At 40.7% G+C, this 24,373-nt stretch overlaps 1 protein-coding gene across 8 annotated transcripts in view; it reads left to right on the forward strand.

Annotated features, from left to right (window-relative positions):
• The window catches only part of si:ch211-108d22.2 (uncharacterized), a 131,998-nt gene that overhangs the window by 93,918 nt on the left and 13,707 nt on the right, over positions 1–24,373 (forward strand). For 4 of the 8 annotated variants that reach the window (XM_059026792.1, XM_059026793.1, XM_059026797.1 and 1 more), the window contains 6 exons: positions 6,788–7,243; positions 17,518–17,970; positions 18,815–19,270; positions 19,500–19,766; positions 20,901–21,155; positions 23,709–23,954. In XM_059026792.1, the coding sequence (XP_058882775.1) occupies positions 6,788–7,243; positions 17,518–17,970; positions 18,815–19,270; positions 19,500–19,766; positions 20,901–21,155; positions 23,709–23,954 (2,133 nt within the window). Of the gene's footprint in view, positions 1–6,787; positions 7,244–16,551; positions 17,418–17,517; positions 17,971–18,814; positions 19,271–19,499; positions 19,767–20,900; positions 21,156–23,708; positions 23,955–24,373 lie in introns of those variants that run through there. The other 4 variants (XM_059026794.1, XM_059026796.1, XM_059026795.1 and 1 more) reach the window with 3 other exon arrangements.

Below are 24,373 nucleotides of genomic sequence, written 5' to 3' on the forward strand. Positions count from 1 at the left end.
GGAATGTGGTCAGGGACTGGGCAGTCCTGACATCTGTAGGAAGGTCATTCCACCACTGCGGAGCAAGGGTGGAGAAGGAGCGGGCTCTGGAGGCAGGGGAGCGTAGCGAAGGTAGAGCCAGTCTTCTAGTGCAGGCGGAGCGGAGAGGTCGAGTGGGGGTGTAGGGAGAGATGAGGGTCTGGAGGTAGCTGGGTGCAGTCTGGTCAAGGCATCTGTAGGCGAGAACAAGTCTTGAACTGGATGCGAGCGGTGATCGGGAGCCAGTGGAGCGAGCGGAGTAGTGGAATAGCGTGGGCAAAGCGAGGCAGAGAGAACACCAGGCGGGCAGCAGAGTTCTGGATGAGCTGGAGCGGACGGGTGGCAGACGCAGGGAGGCCAGCCAGGAGGGAGTTGCAGTAGTCTAGGCGGGAGAGTACCAGGGCCTGGACCAGGAGCTGGGTAGCATAGTTGGTGAGGAAGGGTCGGATTCTTCGGATGTTGCTCAGGAAGAATCGGCAAGTGCGTGCCAGAGTGGAGATGTGCTGGGAATAAGAGAGGCAGGGGTCCAGGGTGACTCCAAGGTTCTTAGCGGAGGAAGAGGGAGTGTGGTAGATTCCAGAGGAACAGAGATAGAGAGATCAGAGGAGGGGGAGGAGGAGGGAAAGAAAAGGAGGTCATATGACATGCTGTGGCAATGTGCCCCGCCCCTGTGTGTATTTTTGTGTTTTGTGTTGTATGTTGCGTGTGGTGTGTTAATGTTGGTGTATAGATATGGCTGCACAAGTATTTAAAATGTATAATTGTATTTACACACAGGGATTGCACTTCACTTCACATGCATTTAAAGTATTTAATATGTCAGCACGAGGTTGCACATAATTAGTTCACGTGCTGGGATTCAAGTGAATAATTAATTATTAATTGAATCCCGGCACAACAGTATATATAGATGCACGTTTTACTCACTCGGGGTTGGGTGTTCGGTGAGTAGAGAACGGGAGAGAGGAGGAGAGTAAAATAAAGTAAAATAATTCAAAATAATTCATAACAATTGGTATTTACGATACTTGTTTGTTTTGACTCACAGTCTTTGTTTGTCTGTCCGTCCACTGTCTGTTTAGTGTTAATCCGTTTTGTTTGTATATTTATTTTGTCCTCAAGTGCCGTGTCCTGAGTTTTTTGGTGCTCGTCCTCTGCCAGGAATAAATTAAAAACCTTGTGCAGACGGTGGCCATCTCCCGAATTAATTAGGTGATTTAATTTGTTGCTAATCGTGTTTACACTCGTGGTGGGTGCATTAGGAGTGAGAGCGGAGAGAGCGAGGAGTGAGAAAACGAAACTTAAAAATGAAACAGTAACACAGGAACAATGACAGCATTTGCCCAGCCTGACCTGTGTTGTGTTATTTTCTGTTCGAGATTTTGGTTTTGTTTGAACTTTAATTTTGCTCTGTGAGCAAGTGTTTCCTGCTTAAACCTTTTATTTATATTTTTGTATTATTTAAATAAAACAGCGCCGCCGTGTCTTTTTGTTTGGAATCTGCAGTGTCTGGTGTCAGTGTTTTTAGTTCCTGCTTCTGCTTCACCTCCCAGCCATCCACAAAAGCAAAACTTTTGCTACAAAATATTTTTCCTAAAATTCTTTATTTAAGAAATTTCTAGAAATTATAAATTTCCATTGGGGTATGTAAACTTTTGATTACAACTGTGTGTATATATATATATATATATAATATTATATACACACTGCTGTGCAACATCTTAGACGGGACAGACAGCAAGCATAAAAACTACACAAACTAGAGAGGATTTCTAAATGATTATTACCAACGTTTATTGTATATAACAACTTTGACTGTTATTAATACAGCTTAGTTTGGGTGAGAAGAAACCAAGCTTGTCATTTAGCAATCTTTAATTCACATTGATCAGAATCTTCAAAAACTTATGATCACAACAACTCAAAGTAAACTATACATGAGCAGCTAATATGAAGTGTTGTAGTAGCTAATTCATCACATTTACCCAGTGCTTCTCAACAGGGGGGCACGAAGCATTTTAAAATGTGTATGTGACATGACGTTATGTAGATGGCACGGGTTGATTCTATGGTAGTATTAAGCTCACGTCCTCTTTGCTTCCGAGTAGAATTTGTACCAAAACACTAACTGATCCCACAGATGGTGATGTCTTTCGCAACCAGCATACTACTTGTTTAGTGTTTGTTTGTTTGGCCCTTGTGTCATTTTGTTTAGTGTTTTGTATATATATATTTTTATTTCCTTTATTATTTAATAAAGTGCTTGTGGCAGAGCAGGGCTCTGCCCTTGTAAATATTGGCAGGGATGGGGTTAAATTCTCCTCCCTGCCCAGGTTTATTGTCAGGTGGGAGTAATTACCAATCAATTAGCACCCAGCCACCTGACATAAAAGGAGGCCTCAGTAGAGAGAGGTAGCAAGTGGGTATTTTGTGTTGCTTGCTGGTTTTTCTTTGTTCTGTTTTTTTGTTAATTTTGCAGTCCAGTGAAGGCAAAGCTCAGCCTGGAAGCCTTATTTCTGTAAGGTTTTACTTTGTGTTTATTGTTTGTGTTTAAGAACCTTTTTTTTGGCCCTCGTGCCTGTTTATTTTGAGTCTTTTATTTAATAAAAGTATTTTGTTTGAACTGCAATCTGTCTCTGGGCCTCATCCCTTGCGCCACCCTGTCACATGTGGTGTAAGGAGTGGGATATAGAGCCTCCGGGAGGTTCAGAGCAGTACTGCAGGATTTTTTTTTTGAATAGCGAATTTTTTTCGTGAACGTTTTATTTTCTAAATATGTGTGGAGTGAGGAAGAAGGAGGATGGGAGGAAAAAGGAGGAAGAGCTGCAAGAGGCAGCAGCAACAGCTGCCAGGGGGGGCCTCGGCCCGAACTACGTAGTAGATGAGTGGTGCCCTGGTTGTGGGGAGTTTGGGCACACAGTGGCCATCTGCCCCACCCAAACAGAGGTGAGGAGAAGGAGGCAGAGACGAAGGAAGACATGGGAGGAAGAGGAGTGGTGCACCCACTGCATGCAGTACGGCCATGAGGAGCACCACTGCATGGAGGTCTTCCAGGACACAGACCTGGAGTGGGAGGATCCCGAACGACCTGCGCCTGAGTGGGAGGATCCCGAACGTCCTGCGCCTGAGTGGAAGGAGCCCGAACGTCCTGCGCCTGAGCTGGGAGGAGCCCGAACGTCCTGCGCCCAAGAGGGGGGAGTCGTGCGTCCACAGCCCAAGAGGGGGGAGTCGGTGCGTCCACAGCCCAAGAGGGGGGAGTCGGTGCGTCCACAGCCCAAGAGGGAGAGGGCCGAACGTCCACAGCTCAGGTATCCGCCTGCAGAGGAAGAATACCTGCTGGTTCCACCACCACCTCCGTGGGAAGACTGTGTTTCGCTCCCACCTCCGCCAGCAGAGGGAGAGAACAGGAAAGGGAGAAGGCTGACGCTCCTCGGTAGCCCTTGCATATGCTGCTGAGAGGAGCTCCAGTGGAGGCGCACCCGACTGCGACGAAACCATTCTATAGCAAATAAAAAAACGGAATATGTCTAAGTAGATGTCTCTGATATCTAGTTCTTTGCAACCAACTCAGTGTTGCCAGGTCCTCTCCTTAATTTCCACCCAAACTGATCCTAAAAATCCCCCAAATCACACATTTTCCCCCCAAATTTTAAAAATGAATAAGCACATTAAAAAAAACTGAAACATGGTTTTATACTGTTAATAGAATATATAGTCCTACTGATATTTGCCACTGGTCTATACCCCCCACCCTTTGTGAAATGACGTGTGAAGTATGCAAGCAGTTTTTAAAGCGACAGTACAACTTAAACTAAAGCCTACCTTAAAATCAGCATGCCAGTGCGTCAGCGATGATACCAAACTGCTCTTCATTTCCACCCTGGGTGCTGCTGCTTACGTAGATCTGAGATGTAAAACATCTTGGCATTTCTCTGGTGGGCTTGAACAGTCTCAAGCTTTATCTGATTCTCATTATGGCTTCTGCAGTTTCGACATGCATTTTGTTTCTTAGTTTTGTTTTAATGCATTTGTGGTTTCAGAATGCTCGTTCTACTGTTGCGTTGGACACAGGCAGAGTAAGTAGGGCAAGTGCCAGAGTGCTAATATGCTCAAATCTTTTATTGCCACCAGAGTCGCAATCTCCTGAAACTTCTGCCCAGAATTCTTCACTTCCAGATGTGTGCAGCCACAGTTTATTTGGGATCATTTGCCATTCTTTTACTGTAGCATCAATGTCAAGGCACACTGCTTTAAATGCCACTGCAAGCTCGGCGATGCTTGGCCGTACCTGAGAGGTGGCAACATTTGGATGCAACATTGTTATTTTTTCAAGTGTCGAAATATTGTCTCGCAGTCGTTTTTGAATCTCAGTACAGAGACTTACAAGGAATTCCTTGCAACGTTCCTTTACTTCAGTTAGAAGGATATTATTTTCAGCATTCCCACATTCCAAGGTGAATTCGTATCCAAAATTGATGGCTGCTATTGGCATAATGTAATTTTTGAAATTGTAGTTTACCAGTTCATTCCTTTTCACGGTCTGAAGCTGAGCCGGCACAACAATCTTGGTCAGTAAAGACATGCAAAGGTCAGTAATGTCTTCAAGTAATTTAATTTGCTCAACATTATCACTTTGGAACAATGTATTTACCCTGGTCACATCTTTTAGTATTCCCTTCAGAAACACCAGGTACCTCTTACAAGTTCGGTCATTGTACATTTGGTAAAGCTGATCAGCTGTGTAGCATCTTTCCTTGTCTTTGGCCAGCATGAAGTGAAGCCTAAGGGTATCCCATTGATCTAAAATTACAGATATTGACTCATGTCTTGAAAGCCACCTAGTGTTAGTCAGTTGAACCAGTTTGATGCATCTTTCATTTCCTAGGACATCGAAGAGTTGCCTGTATTCATGTTGCCTCTTGCTGCTATGAGCAAACCAGTTGTAAGATTCCCGAACTAGAAACTCCAGGTTTCTTGGAAGCACACTGCAAGCTTTTTCTGCTGCTAGATGGAGAGAATGACAAACGCACCTCACGGCACATTCATTTTATAAAAAAAAATGCCTCGCTCGTAAAATGTTCTTGTTTTAATTTTACAGTATACTATTTTTTCATTAACTTTTTTTTCATTACAGTAACGCTTATACTGTTTTTCACAAGACATTCATAAAACTTAAGCATATGGCCCTCAACTCACCTTTCAGTGAAGCTTCACTTTCCCAAAGTTTTGTATATTTTTGTTTGTATTTTTCTTCCTTTGACATTTTGATTCACGTTTTTTGTTATTTTGTATTTATGAGTTGTGTGGCTGATTTAATGTAATATCTAGCCTACTGTCTTCAGTGGCAACGAGCAAGATGTATTTTTTGTGCACTGAGCGGTGTGAACGCTGACGCTCTTACATTACAGTGAATGAGGTATACGTTTGTACGTACAGAATGTGCGGTAGACTGACACTCCCCGCACCACATAAACCAATCTAGAGGGAGTATGTTGTGGTATAAGACACAAGACCCGCCCATAAAATTTCCATCAACCAATCCGGGGACAGTAAGTGTTTTCAGCCCCCGACAGAGCATTGTAAATCACCAGTGAAAAAATAATCCCCCAAGATTTCCCCCCATACAAATGTTGCCCCCAAATTTCCCCCTGGGCATTTAAAAATCGCCCAAATTTGGGAGAAAATCCCCCAATCTGGCAACACTGCTCACACTGTGCACCTTCACCAACAGTCAGAAGTGGCGCGAGCCGCCATTACTCTCATGAATATGCAAATACTGCCTGTGTGATTGGTTATACTCAGTGGCGTGCTTTATTATTTCTTTTTAAACTGACAGCCAGTCTGTATTGTACCTTTATAAAGTTTACCGAGGAGATTTACGGAGACCATTAAAAAAAATACATATAGCTGGGTTTTTCTATTGATGTTTACAATTAAAGCCCAATCAAGCAAATTCCAATTAAAACAAGCCTCAAAAAACGCAACCAGCGACCTTCCAAATATTAAAGCCACTGTACAAAAAAAGAAGCCCAAATCCACGGGAAATACACAGACTTGGCAACCCTGATTGGCATTGAAAAGATCCACCAGGAGGCGGTGTTGAGACGGCACTGAAATCATTTCTTGTCTCTCGGTGCAAGATGCTGTTTTAGCAGAACGGAGGGAGGGAAAAAAAATAAATTCAATGCCATCTCGCACTTCATTACTTTAAGGTCTGTGTCTTTTTGTGTTTTTCTGTAGCGTTTACAAACCGCTAAAAAGTGATGAAGTCGGGATGAGTGTGTATATTGACAGATTCCCCAGTTTTGCTTTCATTTAGATAGCAGTTTATTTCAGCTCGGAGACTGATCTTGAAATTGTATATTCTTCTACTTGAGCATTTCTTACATTTCTATAGAAATCCCTTAATATTTTATTAAGATTTTCTTAAAATGTTCATTTTCCACAGTTGAGACAATTTGTTTATGTTTCAGCCAATAAAATTATCGATGCAAAAACATTATTGATAATATCACTATAATCGATTTATTATCCCAACCCCAGTGTCTTTTTATAGAGATAGTGTGTGTAGAGTACAGTCCTGTTGTGACAGCTGTGAAGACTCCCCTTACCCTGTGAGGCTCCCCCTTCACACACTCTTGTCCCCCCTCCTCTCACGGTGATGCTGTCATTGAGGTACAGGCTTCATTGTATCTGTGTGTTTACTGCACTGAAGCAGGTGAAAACAGCATTGCACAAAACTGACTGAATGTTTGCCCTCTTCTTTTAGATTCCCTGAGCACTACTGGTGGTATATGGAGTCTGCTGAGTGGAAACAGAAAGCCATTTCATTTCTACTGGATATGGTGCAGCGTGCAGCGGAATATGAAGAACAAACAGGACACAAAGTTCTGGAACAGTTACTGTCAGCTTTCAGTTTGAGTTTAGATGATGAGGACTTGGAGGATCAGAATGAGGCTCAAAGTGAGTTTCTGCTGGATTTATATTCTCTTGGGAAAGAATATGAAACACAAACTGGAAAGAAAGTCCTGCAAACATTACTGCCAGTTTACCAGTCCTATCCTAAAACATGGAGTATGGACTTGACCAAAAGAAAGGCCTCCCTCTTCCTTGAAATATTTACATTATATAAAGTGAAGAAACCAGTAGAGCTGAGTAACTGGACAACTGAAGGGAGTGAATTAAGAGTTTTACTTGAGTGCCTTCAGTATATCTCAGAGCTGAGGTAAGTGTATATAAACTGAAAACCTGCATTGTACTATTTTATTTATTATTATTATTTATTTCTTCGCAGACGCCCTTATCCAGGGCGACTTACAGTTGTTACAAGATATCACATTATACATTATTTCACATTATACAGATATCACATTATTTTACATACAATTACCCATTTATGCAGTTGGGTTTTTACTGGAGCAATCTAGGTAAAGTACCTTGCTCAAGGGTACAACAGCAGTGTCCCCCACTGGGGATTGAACCCACAACCCTCCGGTCAAGAGTCCAGAGCCCTAACCACTATTCCACTCTGCTTTAATGCCAAACTGTTTAGTCTAAGATTCTGAAGGGTTTTTAATAACACACAACTACATGTGAACAAACAGTGAGAGGTGAGGTAAAGATACAGACAGACAGTGTGACTGCACATCTTAAATGTAGTTGTTTATACTGTAACTATCACTGGAATCAAAGAGACCATGAAGTGGTAAGGCTTGTATTAGACAGGAGAAATCCTTAAATTAGTCACACTGTGGAGCGATCCTGTTTTTTGAATGCTGCAATGATGTATGGCTCAGCAATTTGAGTGTAGCTCTGTCTTGAGAACTGAGTCAGCTTGGAGTGTACCTGCTCTCACCAGAGTTCTAGAATAGAACACAGTGTAACTTCTCTCACCGGAGTTCTAGAATAGAACACTAACTGCTCTCACCAGAGTTCTAGAATAGAACAGTGTGTAACTGCAGTGTCTTCAGTTAATAACATGGACCAGATAGTGTGTGAAGAGTACAGTCCTGTTGTGTGTCTATTAGGGTTGGACAATAATGACATTTTCAGTTATCGATTATCGGCTGTAAATTATCGCGATAATCATGATTATCGGCTGAATAAATAAGATTTGTTAAATTTCTTGGAATTGATCAAATTTAAAGCTACATATACTTGAGCAACATGAAAACTGCTTCTACAAGTCACTGAGTTTAGAAGAAATAAAACTAGACAGTTTTCAAAGACAAGCACTTTTAATAAAAGTTATGAAACAATGGTTGGTTACAATAAAGCAGAAATAATACAATCAAATTGGTTCGTTTGGTGGCTTTTCAAATTTCAAACTATAGGCGACTCATTAAAGTGTTTCCAGTTTATCCAAATTCTAAATTGCGATTTAAAAATATCAGCTTGTGACAAGGCTGTAGGGTGACGTCAGACCAGGAAATGAATCCAAACAAACAACATACTGGCGTGTTGAATGAGCCGCTGTCTGTGCTCAGTATTTATTTACAAAATAATAAACAAACTTTCAAATAACAAACGAAAACAGTACGATGGCCAAAATAAACAAAGACAAACAAACAGAGGATACGAGTACCTTCAGGATGGTTCAAAGTAAGTAGCATTCATTTTGTTCCTTTGCAGTAGAGCCCTGCGTGGGACTATTTTTTTTAATCCCGTCCCGTCCCGCAATACCCACTCCCACGCGCTCCCGCATTGTTTCTTGCATTTGTATCCCGCTCCCACCCGCAAAAACCTTAGATCCTGCAAGAGAGACAGATTCTCCCATGCTACTAAAAAAAAAAAAAAAAAATTGTGTCACTAGCCGGGTCAGGTTAAAGCTTAATTTCCCACAGTTCCTTGCAACCACCATCTGTTCATCCTCTCTCCCCATTGGCTCATTCAAATATCCACTCCTCCAATCTCAGAGCTCTTTAGAAGCCAGCACCTGTACTAAAGCTGGCTGATTATACCTGGAGAGTGACTCAGTTTCTCTGAGGAATCCATCACAACCGACAGCATTACAAACTTAAAATCTCAGTGAACCTAAACTAACTTAGATAATTCCAGTGCAGTCATTCTTCTTTTTATTGTATTCTGCACTTTGTTGAAACTTTTCTTTTTGTTTCACTGTTACTTGTTTAAGTGTAGCTGTTTAATTGAGGTCTGTTTAGTGTTTGTTGTTTTATGTGTGAAAGTCTCCATTTTTTTCTGAGCCTCCTGATTTTTTTGAACCTACTGTTCACCATTCTACTCAGTACTACTGGACTGATTCAATTTCAACACTCAATTTTTTCAACCTTCTACAATCACCATCATTACTGGACTCTTTGCTGGACTTCCTTATCTTTTGGGGAGATCATTCCTTTTCTGTTTGGATTTTTTCTACTTTAATTTGATACTTTGTTTCTGTCCTTTTGTTACTTTGTTTGGTTTTCAGTTGCATTGCTCTGCTGGACTTGTTGGCCTAACTTTAATGCACCATCCATTGCCATCCAAACTGTTAATATTATTACCATCTGTGATCATTTAATTTGCCCCGCGCTGCTGTTGCCCCACCTTCTGGCTCTCTTCTCCCCATTTTTATTTTTTTATTTTTTTATTTATTTTTAATCCTTTTTCTTTAAAAAAAAAAAAGGCGTTGTTTATTCCACGCAGGACACCATATGTGACAAGATGGTTTGTGGGAAGACCTGGAAGACAAATGGACACGCAGACAGTACTGCAGGGTATGAAAGCGCTGCCTGCGTGTTTAATAATAAATAAAAGGTTTAAACAAACAAAAAAACACTTTACAAAACAAAAGGCACGGTGGCCAAAACAAACAGACAAACAAATAACTAAAACAAGTATCATTGAACCAGCACACTTAGCAATTGTTTCCTTATAGTTATTCTTTTTACGTCCTCTCTCTACTCCCGTTCTCCACTCCTGAACACTCTCCTCCGTTCAGCTGCAGGTCTTTGATATTGTGGCCGAAGGGTCAACTTCCTATCAATTACCTAATTTACCCCTCAACCACATTCGGCACTGGTTTTATCATATGTGTGGTCAACAGCCAGTTTATCAAGAAGCACTCGCTGTTGACCATGCATTCTCGCGATGTTATCTGGATGTGGCATATTATTCCGTGAAACTTCAATTAAACACCTCTGGCGTTTATTTACAATATTTTCCAGCAGACCCGGTGCGTATTGGAGATCGGTATTTATATTAGATCTCTAGCTTCACATGCTTCATGCGGTCATTGAGAAGCCGCTAACGCACAGCCTTGTAGCAACATCGTAACTCAATTTAAACATTCCAGCAACTTTCAGTTTTCAACAATCAGAAGTACAAATTTGTATTTAAAAACGGAGTTAGATCTACTGTTTATTATTATTATTATTATTATTATTATTATTATTACAGTTAAATCCACTAAGACAGTCCGTTAGATATCAGAACACAGGTGTGTAGGTTATGCTTACAGCATAATAAGAATAATAATACAAACTTGTAAAATGTTTTTAAAAATGAACAATAAAAGCAATAAGTATCTATCAAAAATAATGTATTGTTTAATCTCAAACTTGTACATTGTTAATACAACAAAACACGTTAAAATACAAATATGCATTACATGTAGGCCTATCTTAAATTACGTTTTATATTATTTTTATTTATTAATCCTGAGAGTCACTTTCATCGCTGTCACTATTAGCAGTTCATTACGCTCAAGCTCCTCCTCATCTTCCTCAGCTTCAATGCAATGACAGAGACCCAGCGTTTGTTTACAGTATTTGCCAGCAGACCAGACGTGTATTGGAGACAGGTGACTATTTGAGACCCGATTATTTTTACAAGATATATGGGTGCGTTCACGAGACGCAGACTTTGCTAAATCTGCGCAGATTCTGCAAAGATTCTGAAAATCCATTGGCCTCTTGCTCCGATTCTGCGCAGAATGGCGAAAGTCTGCGTGGCGTGAACGCACCCATTATCAGGGTTCTCGCCAGCGCTGGTGAGCGTAACGGCCCGGTATGTTGTTACCTGGAAAAATGACGCTGTGTTTTCAGTTTGCGTATCGGCCAAATAATAATAATAATCCCGTGGAACATTGTTGATTTATTGCTTTGTGAGCAATTGGTTTGCTTAAAATACTTGTTTCAGCTCTCAATACTCTTCAATGGGTTGGTTGTGACAGCACGTTCTTTAGTTTGGTGCGTGTAACGTATGCGACACGGAGACGAGATTGAACTTCACTGAACTTTATTAGCACATTCCCCCCCTGTTGACGGATGAGACTAGATCCTGGGTGCGCCCCTGATACACAGCTCTGTAACAACCAACACCACTGCAGATCTTTATTATACCAGAACTACGTTCCCTCTCAGACTTTCACTTAGTTAGCCACTGTGGCTAAAGTAGCTTAACATTTTTTAGCCACACTGGAAAAACTTTAGCCACTTAACAATAATATGAACAAGTTATAAACATAGTGATTCAGCAAGGCAAAAATACGTGTATTTTATTTGAAAACCCGTAGATATTTAAATTCCAGACCCTACCATTTACAATACATAGGCCTATTATATTTAAATTGAACTATAACTCTGATTCCCATTCAATAAATGCCAAAATTAGTCCCACGTAAAAAAAAACATCATTACAGATTTCCTAAATTCTGAATAGGTTTGCAGAGATATTCATGTACTGCATAATCCTTTACATTATTTTGACTGTGACGCGGTTTTCTTTCCACTACAGAACGGTAAAGCAAAATTGTGCCAGTAGACAGTGCTATTAGTGTATGTTAATATTAATGCCTCCCTGACCAACCGCGGCTCTAGTTACACAATATTGTACTAATGTGATTAATAATATTAGTAGGATTGTACAGCTACTACTGTGTTTTAAAAAAAAAAGAAAGTTTTTACCATGTTTTTCACCTGACAGTAATATTGCACCAATTCTGACATTAAAACTTAATAAATCATAGTGAGATGAATCCTTTTTAAAATGTGTTTATTATTTTATTAAATGATTCATCTTTTGAATCCACTCCTGCTATTTCCGAAATATATTTCAACACATTTGAAAGAGATAGCAAACAACGGGGAAAAAACCAAAACAAACAAAAAAAAACTTAGCTGTAATCTTGCAGCTGCGTGTTTGTGGTTTGCTGTCTGTGAAAATGTGTCTTTCGGGACCAGATTATGTTTGAAACCAGGACTGCTTCACCTCCCTGTGACTAGTATTACGGTCATATTTTAGTTTGTTTGGGTGACTGGTATTCCTTGGGCTACATCTTTCGGAACACGATTCTGGTAATTGGTATGTACAATTTGTTTTATAACATTTTTTTTCCGTTTGGATGCCATGTGGGTTTTTGTTTGTTTGTTTGTTTGTTTTTATTTGTTTTTTTACAAGCATCGCCGTCCGCTGATCTGTCCTCCCGCCAAACACAACGTTTGTGGCATACATATATTACGTGAACAAGCTAAAGGGCTTTCATTGAGCAAAATGATATCAAACTAAACAGTCTGTATTGATTCATCTACCAGCACACGTTGTATATGCTGGCACTCTTACACAAGTACAATTTTCAAAGCCTTCGCCACCGTGGCAAACTTGGTGAAAAATAGTTGAGCCACAAAAGAAAACGTTTCGCTTTGTGGCGAGCGGCTAGCGGGAACGTAGCATAACAAGCTGGGTTAAATAAATAAATCGTTCAGACGAACAGTAATGTATATTCCAAACAGTTTTGAGAGATTCAGTCTTTTTTATTTCAAGGTATTTATAAAAAATAAAAAAAAGTTCCACAATTTTACAAGAATCCTTTTGCATGACTTCATTTTCTCATAGATAGATTTTTTTGTAGTATTGTAGGGTTCTCGGTTCCCGCAGGCAGGCGCATCACACAGGGCGAGGCAATCCACACCCAGGCAGAGGGCGCGAACCCGGGACCTCTTGCACTGAGGCTCTTTTGTACAGCGGTATCGGCGCTATGCCTCAGTGCAAGAGGTCCCGGGTTCGCGCCTGCCCTCCGTCTGTGTGTGGATTTCCTCGCCCTGTGTGATGCGCCTGCCTGCGGGAACCGAGGATCGATACAGTATGTAGGTTTTAAAACAAAAATGTGGGACACAGTACATGTCCAGTTTTACTTGCAATAAGTGGAAAAAGCGTTTGTTGTATATTCCTTAACTATGGAACAACAGTGACAAGCGGGATTTCCACTTATTCTTGCAAGCACACGTGTGATCAAGTGTAAGTCACGTCTTTTAATGTTGCAACAACCATATATCAGAACAACGACAACAAAAGCAAAACTCATAATCACATGATCACAGTAAAGTTTATTAGAATGTGTAAAATGTGAGATGATGCACATTGTTAGTATCGCTTTTTTTGTAAGCAATAAGTAGCCTATATTTTAACTACAAATAATACAATACAACTGACATGCAGAAACTACACAATGCAGTAGACTACGATTGAAAAAAGTCGTGAATTTAAAAAAGTTTAGAAAAACGAATTTATGCTATTTTTAAAAGAATAAAAACAGCACTAATTATATCCACATATAGGCCATTCTTAATGTTAATGTAATAAAGGTAAAGATAGGTTTCTCAGTCGGACAGAAACGATAACACTGGCAAAAATCTAGTTTCCCCTCCGTGGAATGGCGTCCATGCGTTGCTAGGGATTACGTCATTCTATGACGCAGACTCTGCATCTTTCTACTGACAACCATAGATATAGAGTATTATGTAAGATGAGAACTACTTCCACAAAGCATAAGCATGTGCATGACTTGTCCTGCCTCGCCTACAGGGGGTTGCAAGGATCTCTGTTTCTTATATAAGAAAGTTTACAAACGACAGGAGGCTATTCGGCCCATCTTGCTCTTTATGGTTGTTAGTAGATTATTGATCGCAGAATCTCATCAAGCAGCTTCTTGAGAATTCTTTTAGCCTGTCTGCATATGACATGCTGTGGCAATGTGCCCCGCCCCTGTGTGTATTTTTGTGTTTTGTGTTGTATGTTGCGTGTGGTGTGTTAATGTTGGTGTATAGATATGGCTGCACAAGTATTTAAAATGAATAATTGTATTTAGGCACGGGGATTGCACTTCACTTCACATGCATTTAAAGTATTTAATATGTGAGCACGAGGTTGCACATAATTAGTTCACGTGCTGGGATTCAAGTGAATAATTAATTAGTAATTGAATCCCGGCACAACAGTATATATAGATGCACGTTTTACTCACTCAGGGTTGGGTGTTCGGTGAGTAGAGAACGGGAGAGAGGAGGAGAGTAAAATAAAGTAAAATCATTCAAAATAATTCATAACAAACAATTGCAATTTACGATACTTGTTTGTTTTGACTCACAGTCTTTGTTTGTCTGTTTAGTGTTAATCCGTTTTGTTTGTCTATTTATTTTGTCCTCAAGTGCCGTGTCCTGAGTTTTTTGGTGCTCGTCCTCTGCCAGGAATAAATTAAAAACCTTGTGCAGACGGTGGCCATCTCCCGAATTAATTATGTGATTTAATTTGTTGCTAATCGGGAGATGGTCACCTGCATAAAAGCCTGCAGCTCGCTGCACTCGTGGTGGGTGTATTAGGAGTGAGAGCGGAGAGAGCGAGGAGAGAGAAAACGAAACTTAAAAATGAAACAGTAACACAGGAACAATGACAGCAGTTGCCCAGCCTGACCTGTGTTGTGTTATTTTCTGTTCGAGATTTTGGTTTTGTTTGAACTTTTATTTTGCTCTGTGAGCAAGTGTTTCCTGCTTAAACCTTTTATTTATATTTTTGTATTATTTAAATAAAACAGCGCCGCCGTGTCTTTTTGTTTGGAATCTGCAGTGTCTGGTGTCAGTGTTTTTAGTTCCTGCTTCTGCCTTGACGTCACCTCCCAGCCATCCTGTCACAACATCTATTTCTTTTAACTTTTTCCTTATCCACAAAAGCAAAACTTTTGCTACAAAATATTTTTCCTAAAATTCTTTATTTAAGAAATTTCTGTTTGTTTGTTTGACTCTTGTGCCATTTTGTTTAGTGTTTTATATATATATTTATATTTCCTTTATTATTTAATAAAGTGCTTGTGGCAGAGCAGGGCTCTGCCCTTGTAAATATTGGCAGGGATGGGGTTAAATTCTTCTCCCTGCCCAGGGTTATTGTCAGGTGGGAGTAATTACCAATCAATTAGCACCCAGCCACCTGACATAAAAGGAGGCCTCAGCGCCTCAGTAGAGAGAGGTAGCTGAGGAAGCAAATGGGTATTTTGTGGTACTTGCTGGTTTTTCTTTGTGTTCTGTGGTTTTTTGTTAATTTTGCAATCCAGTGAAGGCAAAGCTCCTGGAAGCCTTATTTCTGTAAGTTTTTACTTTGTGTTTATTGTTTGTGTTTAAGAACCTTTTTATTTGGCCCTCGTGCCTGTTTATTTTGAGTCTTTTTTAATGAAAGTATTTTGTTTGAACTGCAGTCTGTTTCTGGACCTCATCCCTTGCGCCACCCTGTCACAGTGCAGAGCGCCGTAGCGCCTTTATCACTGCCATTCCTTGTTTTGGTTTCTGTTCTGGTCTGACGTCACCCCTGCAAAGCTACCCTTTCACACCCCCTAATTAGAAAACACCTTTATTTCCTGTAACACTGTGTAACAATTTTTTTTTTTTTTTTGGTTCCTGGGTAGTAAGTGTTATTTCCTAATTGCTTATGCCTCAAAAGTATAGAAAATGGCTATTATTCCCCACAAACTTTGCTTTTGTGACCAGGACAGTGATATTTTGAAATTCACCTATTTCCAATGAGAAAACAGGCGAATTTGTGTCTTTTCGTTAACATAAAGCCAGAAAAAAACAACATATGAATCCAAATTAACATGTATTTATACTAAAGTAATACAAAAATGACTACAAAAGATTTAGAAGTGAGTAGTTTTTCGAGATTTACGATTATACTGTAAATCACTTTCACGAATCAGCCCCCAAATGTAGTCTCCCATCATGTTCTCGTTATACTGTCCTTGGTAGCGGCGTTCAAAGTCCAGTATATCCTGGTGGAAGCGCTCGCCTTGCTCCTCCGAGTACGCTCCCACGTTCTCCTTGAATTTATCAAGATGAGCATCAAGGATATGGACTTTGAGGGACATCCTACAGCCCATTGTGCCGTAGTTCTTCACCAGAGTCTTAACCAGCTCCACATAGTTTTCGGCCTTGTGATTGCCCAGGAAGCCCCGAACCACTGCGACAAAGCTGTTCCAAGCCGCTTTCTCCTTACTAGTGAGCTTCTTGGGGAATTCATTGCACTCCAGGATCTTCTTTATCTGTGGTTGACGAAGACACCGGCTTTGACCTTTGCCTCAGACAGCTTAGGGAAGAAGTCTTGAAGGTACTTGAAGGCTGCCGACTCCTTATCTAGAGCTCTGACAAATTGTTTCATAAGGCCCAATTTGATGTGCAGTGGTGGCATCAGCACCTTTCGGGGGTCCCAGCCGTACTCATCATACTTCAAGGTGTCCAGCAAGGTCTTGATGCTGTTGTAATCCTCTTTCAGGTGCACCGAGTGAGCCATGGGAAGAGACGGGTACTTGTTACCATTATGGAGCAGCACGGCTTTGAGGCTCATGGATGAGCTGTCAATGAAGGACAGTATAACGAGAACATGATGGGAGACTACATTTGGTGGCTGATTCGTGAAAGTGATTTACAGTATAATCGTAAATCTCGAAAAACTACTCACTTCTAAATCTTTTGTAGTCATTTTTGTATTATTTTAGTATAAATACATGTTAATTTGGATTTATATGTTTTTTTCTGACTTTATGTGAACGAAAAGACATACTTTCGCCCGTTTTCTCATTGGAAATAGGTAAATTTCAAAATATCACTGTCCTGGTCACAAAAGCAAAGTTTGTGGGGAATAATAGCCATTTTCTATACTTTTGAGGCATAAGCAGTTAGGAAATAACACTCTCTACCCAGGAACAAAAATTGTGTTACATAGTGTAATTTGAGTGTAGCTCTGTCTGTGGAACTTAATCAGCTTTGAGTGTAACTGCTCTCACCTGAGTTCTAGAATAGAACACTATGTAACTGCTATCACAAGAGTTCTAGAATACAACACTGTGTAACTGCTGAGCTCTGCAGTGTTTTCAGGTAACATGTGGAGCTGGAAGATGTGTCAACTGACCTTCCCTTGAGCTGATTTGTCTCTTAAAATGTAACCACTGAAGTTTATGTAACCGAGTGTGTGAAGAGTACAGTCCTGTTGTGTGTCTATTCGACTGTGTGGAGATTGTTTCTTCAGGGAGTGTGTGAAGAGTACAGTCCTGTTGTGACAGCTGTGAAGACTCCCCTTACCCTGTGAGGCTCCCCCTTCACACACTCTTGTCCCCCCTCCTCTCGTGGTGACGCTGTCATTGAGGTACAGGCTTCAGGCTTTATCTGTGTGTTTACTGCACTGAAGCAGGTGAAAACAGCACTGCACTAAACTGACTGAATGTTTGCCCTCTTCTTTTAGGTTCCCTGAACTCTCTAGGTGGAATGTGCAGTCTGCTGAGTGGAAGAAAGCCACTTCATTTCTACTCGATATGATCCTGCGTTCAGTGGAATATGAAGAACAAACAGGACACCGAGTTCTGGAACCGTTACTGTCAGCTTTCAGTTTGAGTTTCGATGATGAGGACTTGGAGTATCGGAATGAGGCTCAAACTGAGTTTCTGCTGGATTTATATTCTCGTGGGAAAGAATATGAAACACAAACTGGAAAGGAAGTCCTGCAGACATTACTGACAGTTTACCAGTCCATTCCTGAAACATGGAGTATGGACTTGACCAAAAGAAAGGCCTCCCTCTTCCTTGAAATATTTACATTCTATAAAGTGAAGAGACCAGCAGTGCTGAGGAACTGGACAACTGAAGACAGTGAATTAAGAAGTTTACTTGAGTGCTTTCAGTACATCTCAGAGCTGAGGTAAGTGTATATAAACTGAAAACTTGCATTGTACTGTCTATTCCACTCTGCTTTAAATTTAGCCTCAGTTCTGAAGGGTTTTTAATAACACGCAACTTAACTACATGTGAACAAACAGTGAGAGCTGAGGTAAAGATACAGACAGACAGTGCGACTGCACATCTTAAATGTAGTTGTTTATACTGTAACGATCACTGGAATCAAAGAGACCATGAAGTGGTAAGGCTTGTATTGGACAGGAGGAATCCTTAAATCAGTAACATTGTGGAGCTATCCTGTTTTCTGATTGGCTGAGAGGGTGTATATTAATGCTGCAATGATGTATGGCTCAGCAATTTGAGTGTAGCTCTGTCTGGAGAACTGAATCGGCTTGGAGTGTAACTGCTCTCACCAGAGTTCTAGAATAGAACACTATGTAACTGCTCTCACCAGAGTTCTAGAATACAGCACTGTGTAACTGCTGAGCTCTGCAGTGTTTTCAGGTAATCTGTGGAACTGGAAGATGTGTCAACTGACCTTCCCTTGAGCTGATTTGTCCCCTAAAATGTAACCACTGAAGTTTATGTAACCGAGTGTGTGAAGAGTACAGTCCTGTTGTGTGTCTATTCGACTGTGTGGAGATTGTTTCTTCAGGGAGTGTGTGAAGAGTACAGTCCTGTTGTGACAGCTGTGAAGACTCCCCTTACCCTGTGAGGCTCCCCCTTCACACACTCTTGGCCCCCTTCCTCTCATGGTGATGCTGTCATTTTTTCACAGGCTTCATTGTATCTGTGTGTTTACTGCACTGAAGCAGGTGAAAACAGCATTGCACAAAACTGACTGAATGTTTGCCCTCTTCTTTTAGGTTCCCTGAACTCTCCAGGTGGAATGTGAAGTCTGCTGAGTGGAAACAGGAAGCCATTTCATTTCTACTGGATATGGTGCAGCGTGCAGCGGAATATGAAGAACAAGCAGGACACAGAGTTCTGGAACAGTTACTGTCAGTTTTCAGTTTGAGTTTAGATGATGAGGGCTTGGAGTATCGGAATGAGGTTCAAAGTGAGTTTCTGCTGGATTTATATTCTCTTGGGAAAGACTATGAAACACTAACTGGAAAGGAAGTCCTGCAAACATTACTGCCAGTTTACCAGTCCGTTCCTGAAACATGGATTATGGACTTGACTGAAAGAAAGGCCTCCCTCTTCCTTGAAATATTTACATTCTATAAAGTGAAGAGACCAGTCAAGCTGAGGAACTGGACAACTGAAGACAGTGAATTAAGAAGTTTACTTGAGTGCTTTCAGTACATCTCAGAGCTGAGGTAAGTGTATATAAACTGAAAACTTGCATTGTACTGTCTATTCCACTCTTCTTTAAATTTAGCCTCAGTTCTGAAGGGTTTTTAATAACACGCAACTTAACTACATGTGAACAAACAGTGAGAGCTGAGGTAAAGATACAGACAGACAGTGCGACTGCACATCTTGTCTAAACTGTAAATCACTGAAATCAAATTCATCTGTAACATTTTGTTTGCTGTTTTATTTCAGCTGTGATGATCGCGCATTCCTGAATATTTGTAAAACATTGTCCACATATGACAGGGATGAGGCCAAAAAACAGTCCTGCCTTTTCATGAAAAAACTGGACCCAGCTTTGACATTACCTTCTCTACTAACCACCAGCAGCTGCAGATCTATCGGGAAAGTTTTGCGTTTCTCTGGTTCGAATTTGAAACTCTCCCTGACACCATCAAACATATCTTTGAAAGGGATTCATCTTCTCACAAAATCTTGGACACACCTGGAAAAGTTAAGGTAGGGTTAGATTTGTTTTTCTTTCTGTCTCTGTTAGGAAGGATTTCATCTGTCATTGTATTGAGGGTGTTAGCCATGTTCTTGTAGGCTGCAGGTGGTACCTATCTCTTCATAAATTCTACAGCAATCCGATAATGAAAGCAGGACTTTACACAGTAAAATGTCCAACAGCACCATACATGACTCTCCCATCAATGGTAGCTCACGTGGGACATACGGCCCAGCATACAAAAAGCAAAATAAACACTGTACAAAAAATATCAAAATAAAGGTGCTGTGAAAGCGGCTCACACTACTCCACTAACAAACCCAGTCGTTCAGCAGCACAGACGGACCGATGCTTCGGCAGCAGCAGCGCTCTGACCCCTATGGCTTACAGCAGCCCCGATCTGTATCAGAACCCTTTTATTCCTGGTGCTCTGCTGCACCACGCCCACCTGCTGATCAGCTGGTAAACACACACACACGCTGCTCGTTCCCGCAATTAAATAAAGCAGGCAGGCTGCTACGTACAGAGCGTCAGGTTTCCCTATTAAAACCAATCCCACTATTATTTTTACAGTCACAACCCTCGGATTTACAATAAACAATTACAAAAGCCCCCTCCTTATGTGCATGGCCCCAGCCCTGCTACATGGATATATATACAGTATATATATATATATATATTTTTGTTACACTGCAAGAGCTTGTAACACGGGTATTTTTTTATATTGAACCTTTTAATGCTATATTACTACATTTGAATGTAGCATTAATTTATTTTGTGTTGTGTTTTCACACTGGACACTCCAATTTCTTACTTGCGTTGCAATTGACGGCCAGGTTTTTTTTTTTTTCTTTTACGTGTATTTGTTTTGTTTAATACATTATTTGTTTATTTACCAGACGCCTTTATCCAAGGCAACTTACAGAGGCTAGGGTGTGTGAGCTATGCATCAGCTGCAGAGTCACTTACAACTACGTCTCACCCGAAAGATGGAGCACAAGGAGGTTAAGTGACCTGCTCAGGGTCAGTCAGTGGCTGAGGTGGGATTTGAACCGGGGACCTCCTGGTTACAAACCCGTTTCTTTAACCACTGGACCACACAGCCTTCCCAGGTGAAACAAATAAATACATTGTTATCATTTTAGGATGAATGAAATGCTGATTAGAAAAGTGACAAAACAGCTAATGTCAAGGAGACAGGAGAACCCAGTCACTGTTGAAGAAATCACACTTGATTTATCATCTACTAAAAGGAAACCCAGAAGAGTGTGTCTTCTAGTGAGTAACCTGGCCTTCATTCTGAGGCACTGGACTGTGAGCTGTTTGGACCTCAGTGCCTGCACAATAGAAGGATATTCACTCGTAGTTCTTCTTTGTCAGCAGAAACATGTGACTATCAAGTAAGTCTGATACATAAATGTTATTGCAAATGTCTGAAGCATTAGGTATCTCTAGTTAACAAAAACGAGTATATATATATATACACACACACACACACAGTGCCGTGAAAAAGTATTTCCCCCCTGTCTGATTTCCTGCATTTTTGCATATTTTTGACACTGAATGTTATCAGATCTTCAACCAAAACCTAATATTGGCTCAAAGGGACCCTGAGTGAACAAATAACACAAAAATGTGATAAATATTTCATTTATTTATTAAAGAAAGTTATGCAACACCCAATGCCCCCGTGTGAAAAAGTAATCGCCCCCTTAGACTCAATAACTGATTACGCCACCTTTAGCAGCAATAACTGCAACCAAATGCTTCCTGTAGTTATTGATTAGTCTCTCCTCCATGCAGAACTGCTTCAACTCGGTGACATTTGTGGGTTTTCGAGCATGAACTGCTCGTTTCAGGTCCTGCCACAACATCTCAATGGGGTTTAGGTCTGGACTTTGACTAGGCCATTCCAAAACTTTAAATTTCTTGTTCTTCAACCATTCTGATGTAGACTTGCTTGTGTGTTTCGGATCATTGTCTTGCTGCATGGTCCATCATGCGCTTCAGCTTCAGCGCACGGACGGATGGCCTGACATTCTCCTCTAGAATTCTCTGATACAGAGCAGAATTCATGGTTCCTTCAATGATGGCAAGGCGTCCAGGTCCTGATGGAGCAAAGCATCCCCAAACCATGACACTACCACCACCATGCTTGACCGTTGGTATGAGGTTCTTACTGTGGAATGCAGTGTTTGGTTTTCGCCAGACATAATGGGGCCCATGTTGGCCAAAAAGTTCCACTTTTGACTCATCTATCCATAGAACATTGTTCCAGAACTCTTGAGGATCATCCAGGTGCTTTTTGGCAAACTTGAGACGAGCATTCATGTTCTTCTTAGTGAACAATGGTTTCCGCCCTGCTACTCTGCCATGAATCCCATTTTTGCCCAGTGTCTTTCTGATGGTGGAGTCATGAACACTGACCTTAGCCGAGGCGAGAGAGGCCTGCAGATCCCGGGATGTTGTTCTAGGGTTCTTTGTGACTTCCTGGACGATTTTACAACTTGCTCTTGGAGAGATTTTGGCAGGATGGCCACTCCTGGGAAGATTCACTATTGTCCCAAACTTTCTCCATTTGGACAATATGGCTCTGACTGTGGTTCGGTGGAGCCCCAGAGCCTCAGAAATGGCTTTGTAACCCTTTCCAGACTGAGTTAGCCAGATTTATATTGGGCAGGGCTGGCCCAAATCAGGCCTGGTTGTTAACCAAAGTACTCAAACAGCTGACCCTAATTATCCCTTTAATTGGGTTGAGTTAACTAGGGGGGGGGCAATAACTTATTCACACCTGAAGATCGCATGTTTGATTACCTTGCACACCAAACAAATGAAAGAAGCACCACACTTTGGTGTAATTTTTTCTCTCAGACTCCCTCTATATACTACTACAACCCACAAGAAAATCTGACCAAATACAATGTGAAAAATGTGCAAAAATGCAGAAAATCAGACGGGGCAAATACTTTTTCACGGCACTGCATATGTGTGTGTATATAAGTTATGGTAAAAGTCAGAATATTGGCAAATCTTAAGATTTACTGGTAAATATCAACATTTACCAAGCAAAATAGTGAATGTCTGAAATAAACATCATAGTGCTTTGCTTCAGACATTTACCAGTAAATCTCAAGAATAACCAAGTGCCTCTCTCTTTGGCTAATGACCGAATGTCTAGCTTTCGAGCATTGTGCTGCTTCAGGAGTCCTGTGTAACTCCCAAGTGCCACTAAATTCCTCGATGATACATCTGCGTTTACCAATACGCTTTGGTAAATCAGAAAATTATGGTCTGTCTGAAAAGCTATTTATTTCTTAATTTCTGACATTTACCACCTTATTTGGTAAATGTTGACATTTATCGGTAAAACTTAAGATTCAGATACAGACTTACCGTAACATACATGATCCTCAATGTTTTAATATTTTTATTCACAGAAGATTTATAAATCACCTGGGTAATACATTTCTCAGCTACTTAGAGAATTTCTCATCAGTGTATCCACGTGATGCTCCCCCCTGTTCTGTTTCTGTTCCCACGGCACTCATTTCAATCAGAGCACCAGTGTTGAGGGAGCAGGACCTGAATACACTGCGATGTTTAGAAGAGGAGCATGTATTCTTTAGTTGATATGTGTATAAAAAATATCAACATTTTTTTCAAAATAATATCCATGTGATGCAGACAACATGGGATACAGCAAAAGTAGATCAAGACTGCAGGGTGTTCATAACACTGTGAGATAGTAAAAAAAAAAAATGAACCGGCAAGGAGCCGCTTGAATTGTGCATACTTAAGAGGGCAATACAATCCGAAACAAAATGTTTGTTTTCTTAGAATCATTTCTCAAATGAGTTTTACAATGAACTCCACTGCTATTTTAGAAGCAATGAATGAACATTAACAGGACTTTGCTAATCTGTTCATCTTTCTGTGTTTTTAATATGGAATAGATTATCTGAAGAGAGTCTGCAGCAACTGGCTTTAGCAGTTTATGAAGCACAAGAATTCATGCTAGCAGCATCATTCCTGGAGAAAGTGGATCATGACCTCACCCCATGCAATCTGACCTGGGAAGTACTTCACTTTCTACTGCAACATGCCAGACAGAGGGTCAAAGTGAATTTCAGGAAGTCAAAACTTCAGGAGAACAACATGAAAGAACTGACCCATTTATTGCCCCAGATTCACACTTTAAGGTATTGTCAGATTTGCACATACTACTTTCATTGCTCTGAGCACACTCTTAAACTCAGGGGTGAAGTTTAAGACAGAGATGTTTTAAACACTTGTAAGTGGATTGTTCGTGCACTGGGCTTGCAACGTATCCAGACACCTTTTAATAATCAAGAATCACACAGACTCATTTAATTTGAAGTTTTAATGAATCCGAGCAGTAATAGTGCTCCTTCTGTTTATTAAATGCTTCAATGGATCGGGTGGTTGCAGGCCACAGCAAATCCCAAACAATAGGAAGTCTGGGCGATTCCAGCTTTACAGGTTTAGCAGCATTCATACTTCAACACAGTAATACAGGTATGGTTATCACATACTCCAGCCCTTAGGCTAGACATGCAAACCGCTAAAGAACCCACCACTAAATCCTAAAACATCCAAT

The sequence above is a fragment of the Acipenser ruthenus genome, chromosome 7, assembly GCF_902713425.1.
Source record: "Acipenser ruthenus chromosome 7, fAciRut3.2 maternal haplotype, whole genome shotgun sequence".
In the NCBI taxonomy this organism is placed as follows: Eukaryota; Metazoa; Chordata; class Actinopteri; order Acipenseriformes; family Acipenseridae; genus Acipenser; species Acipenser ruthenus.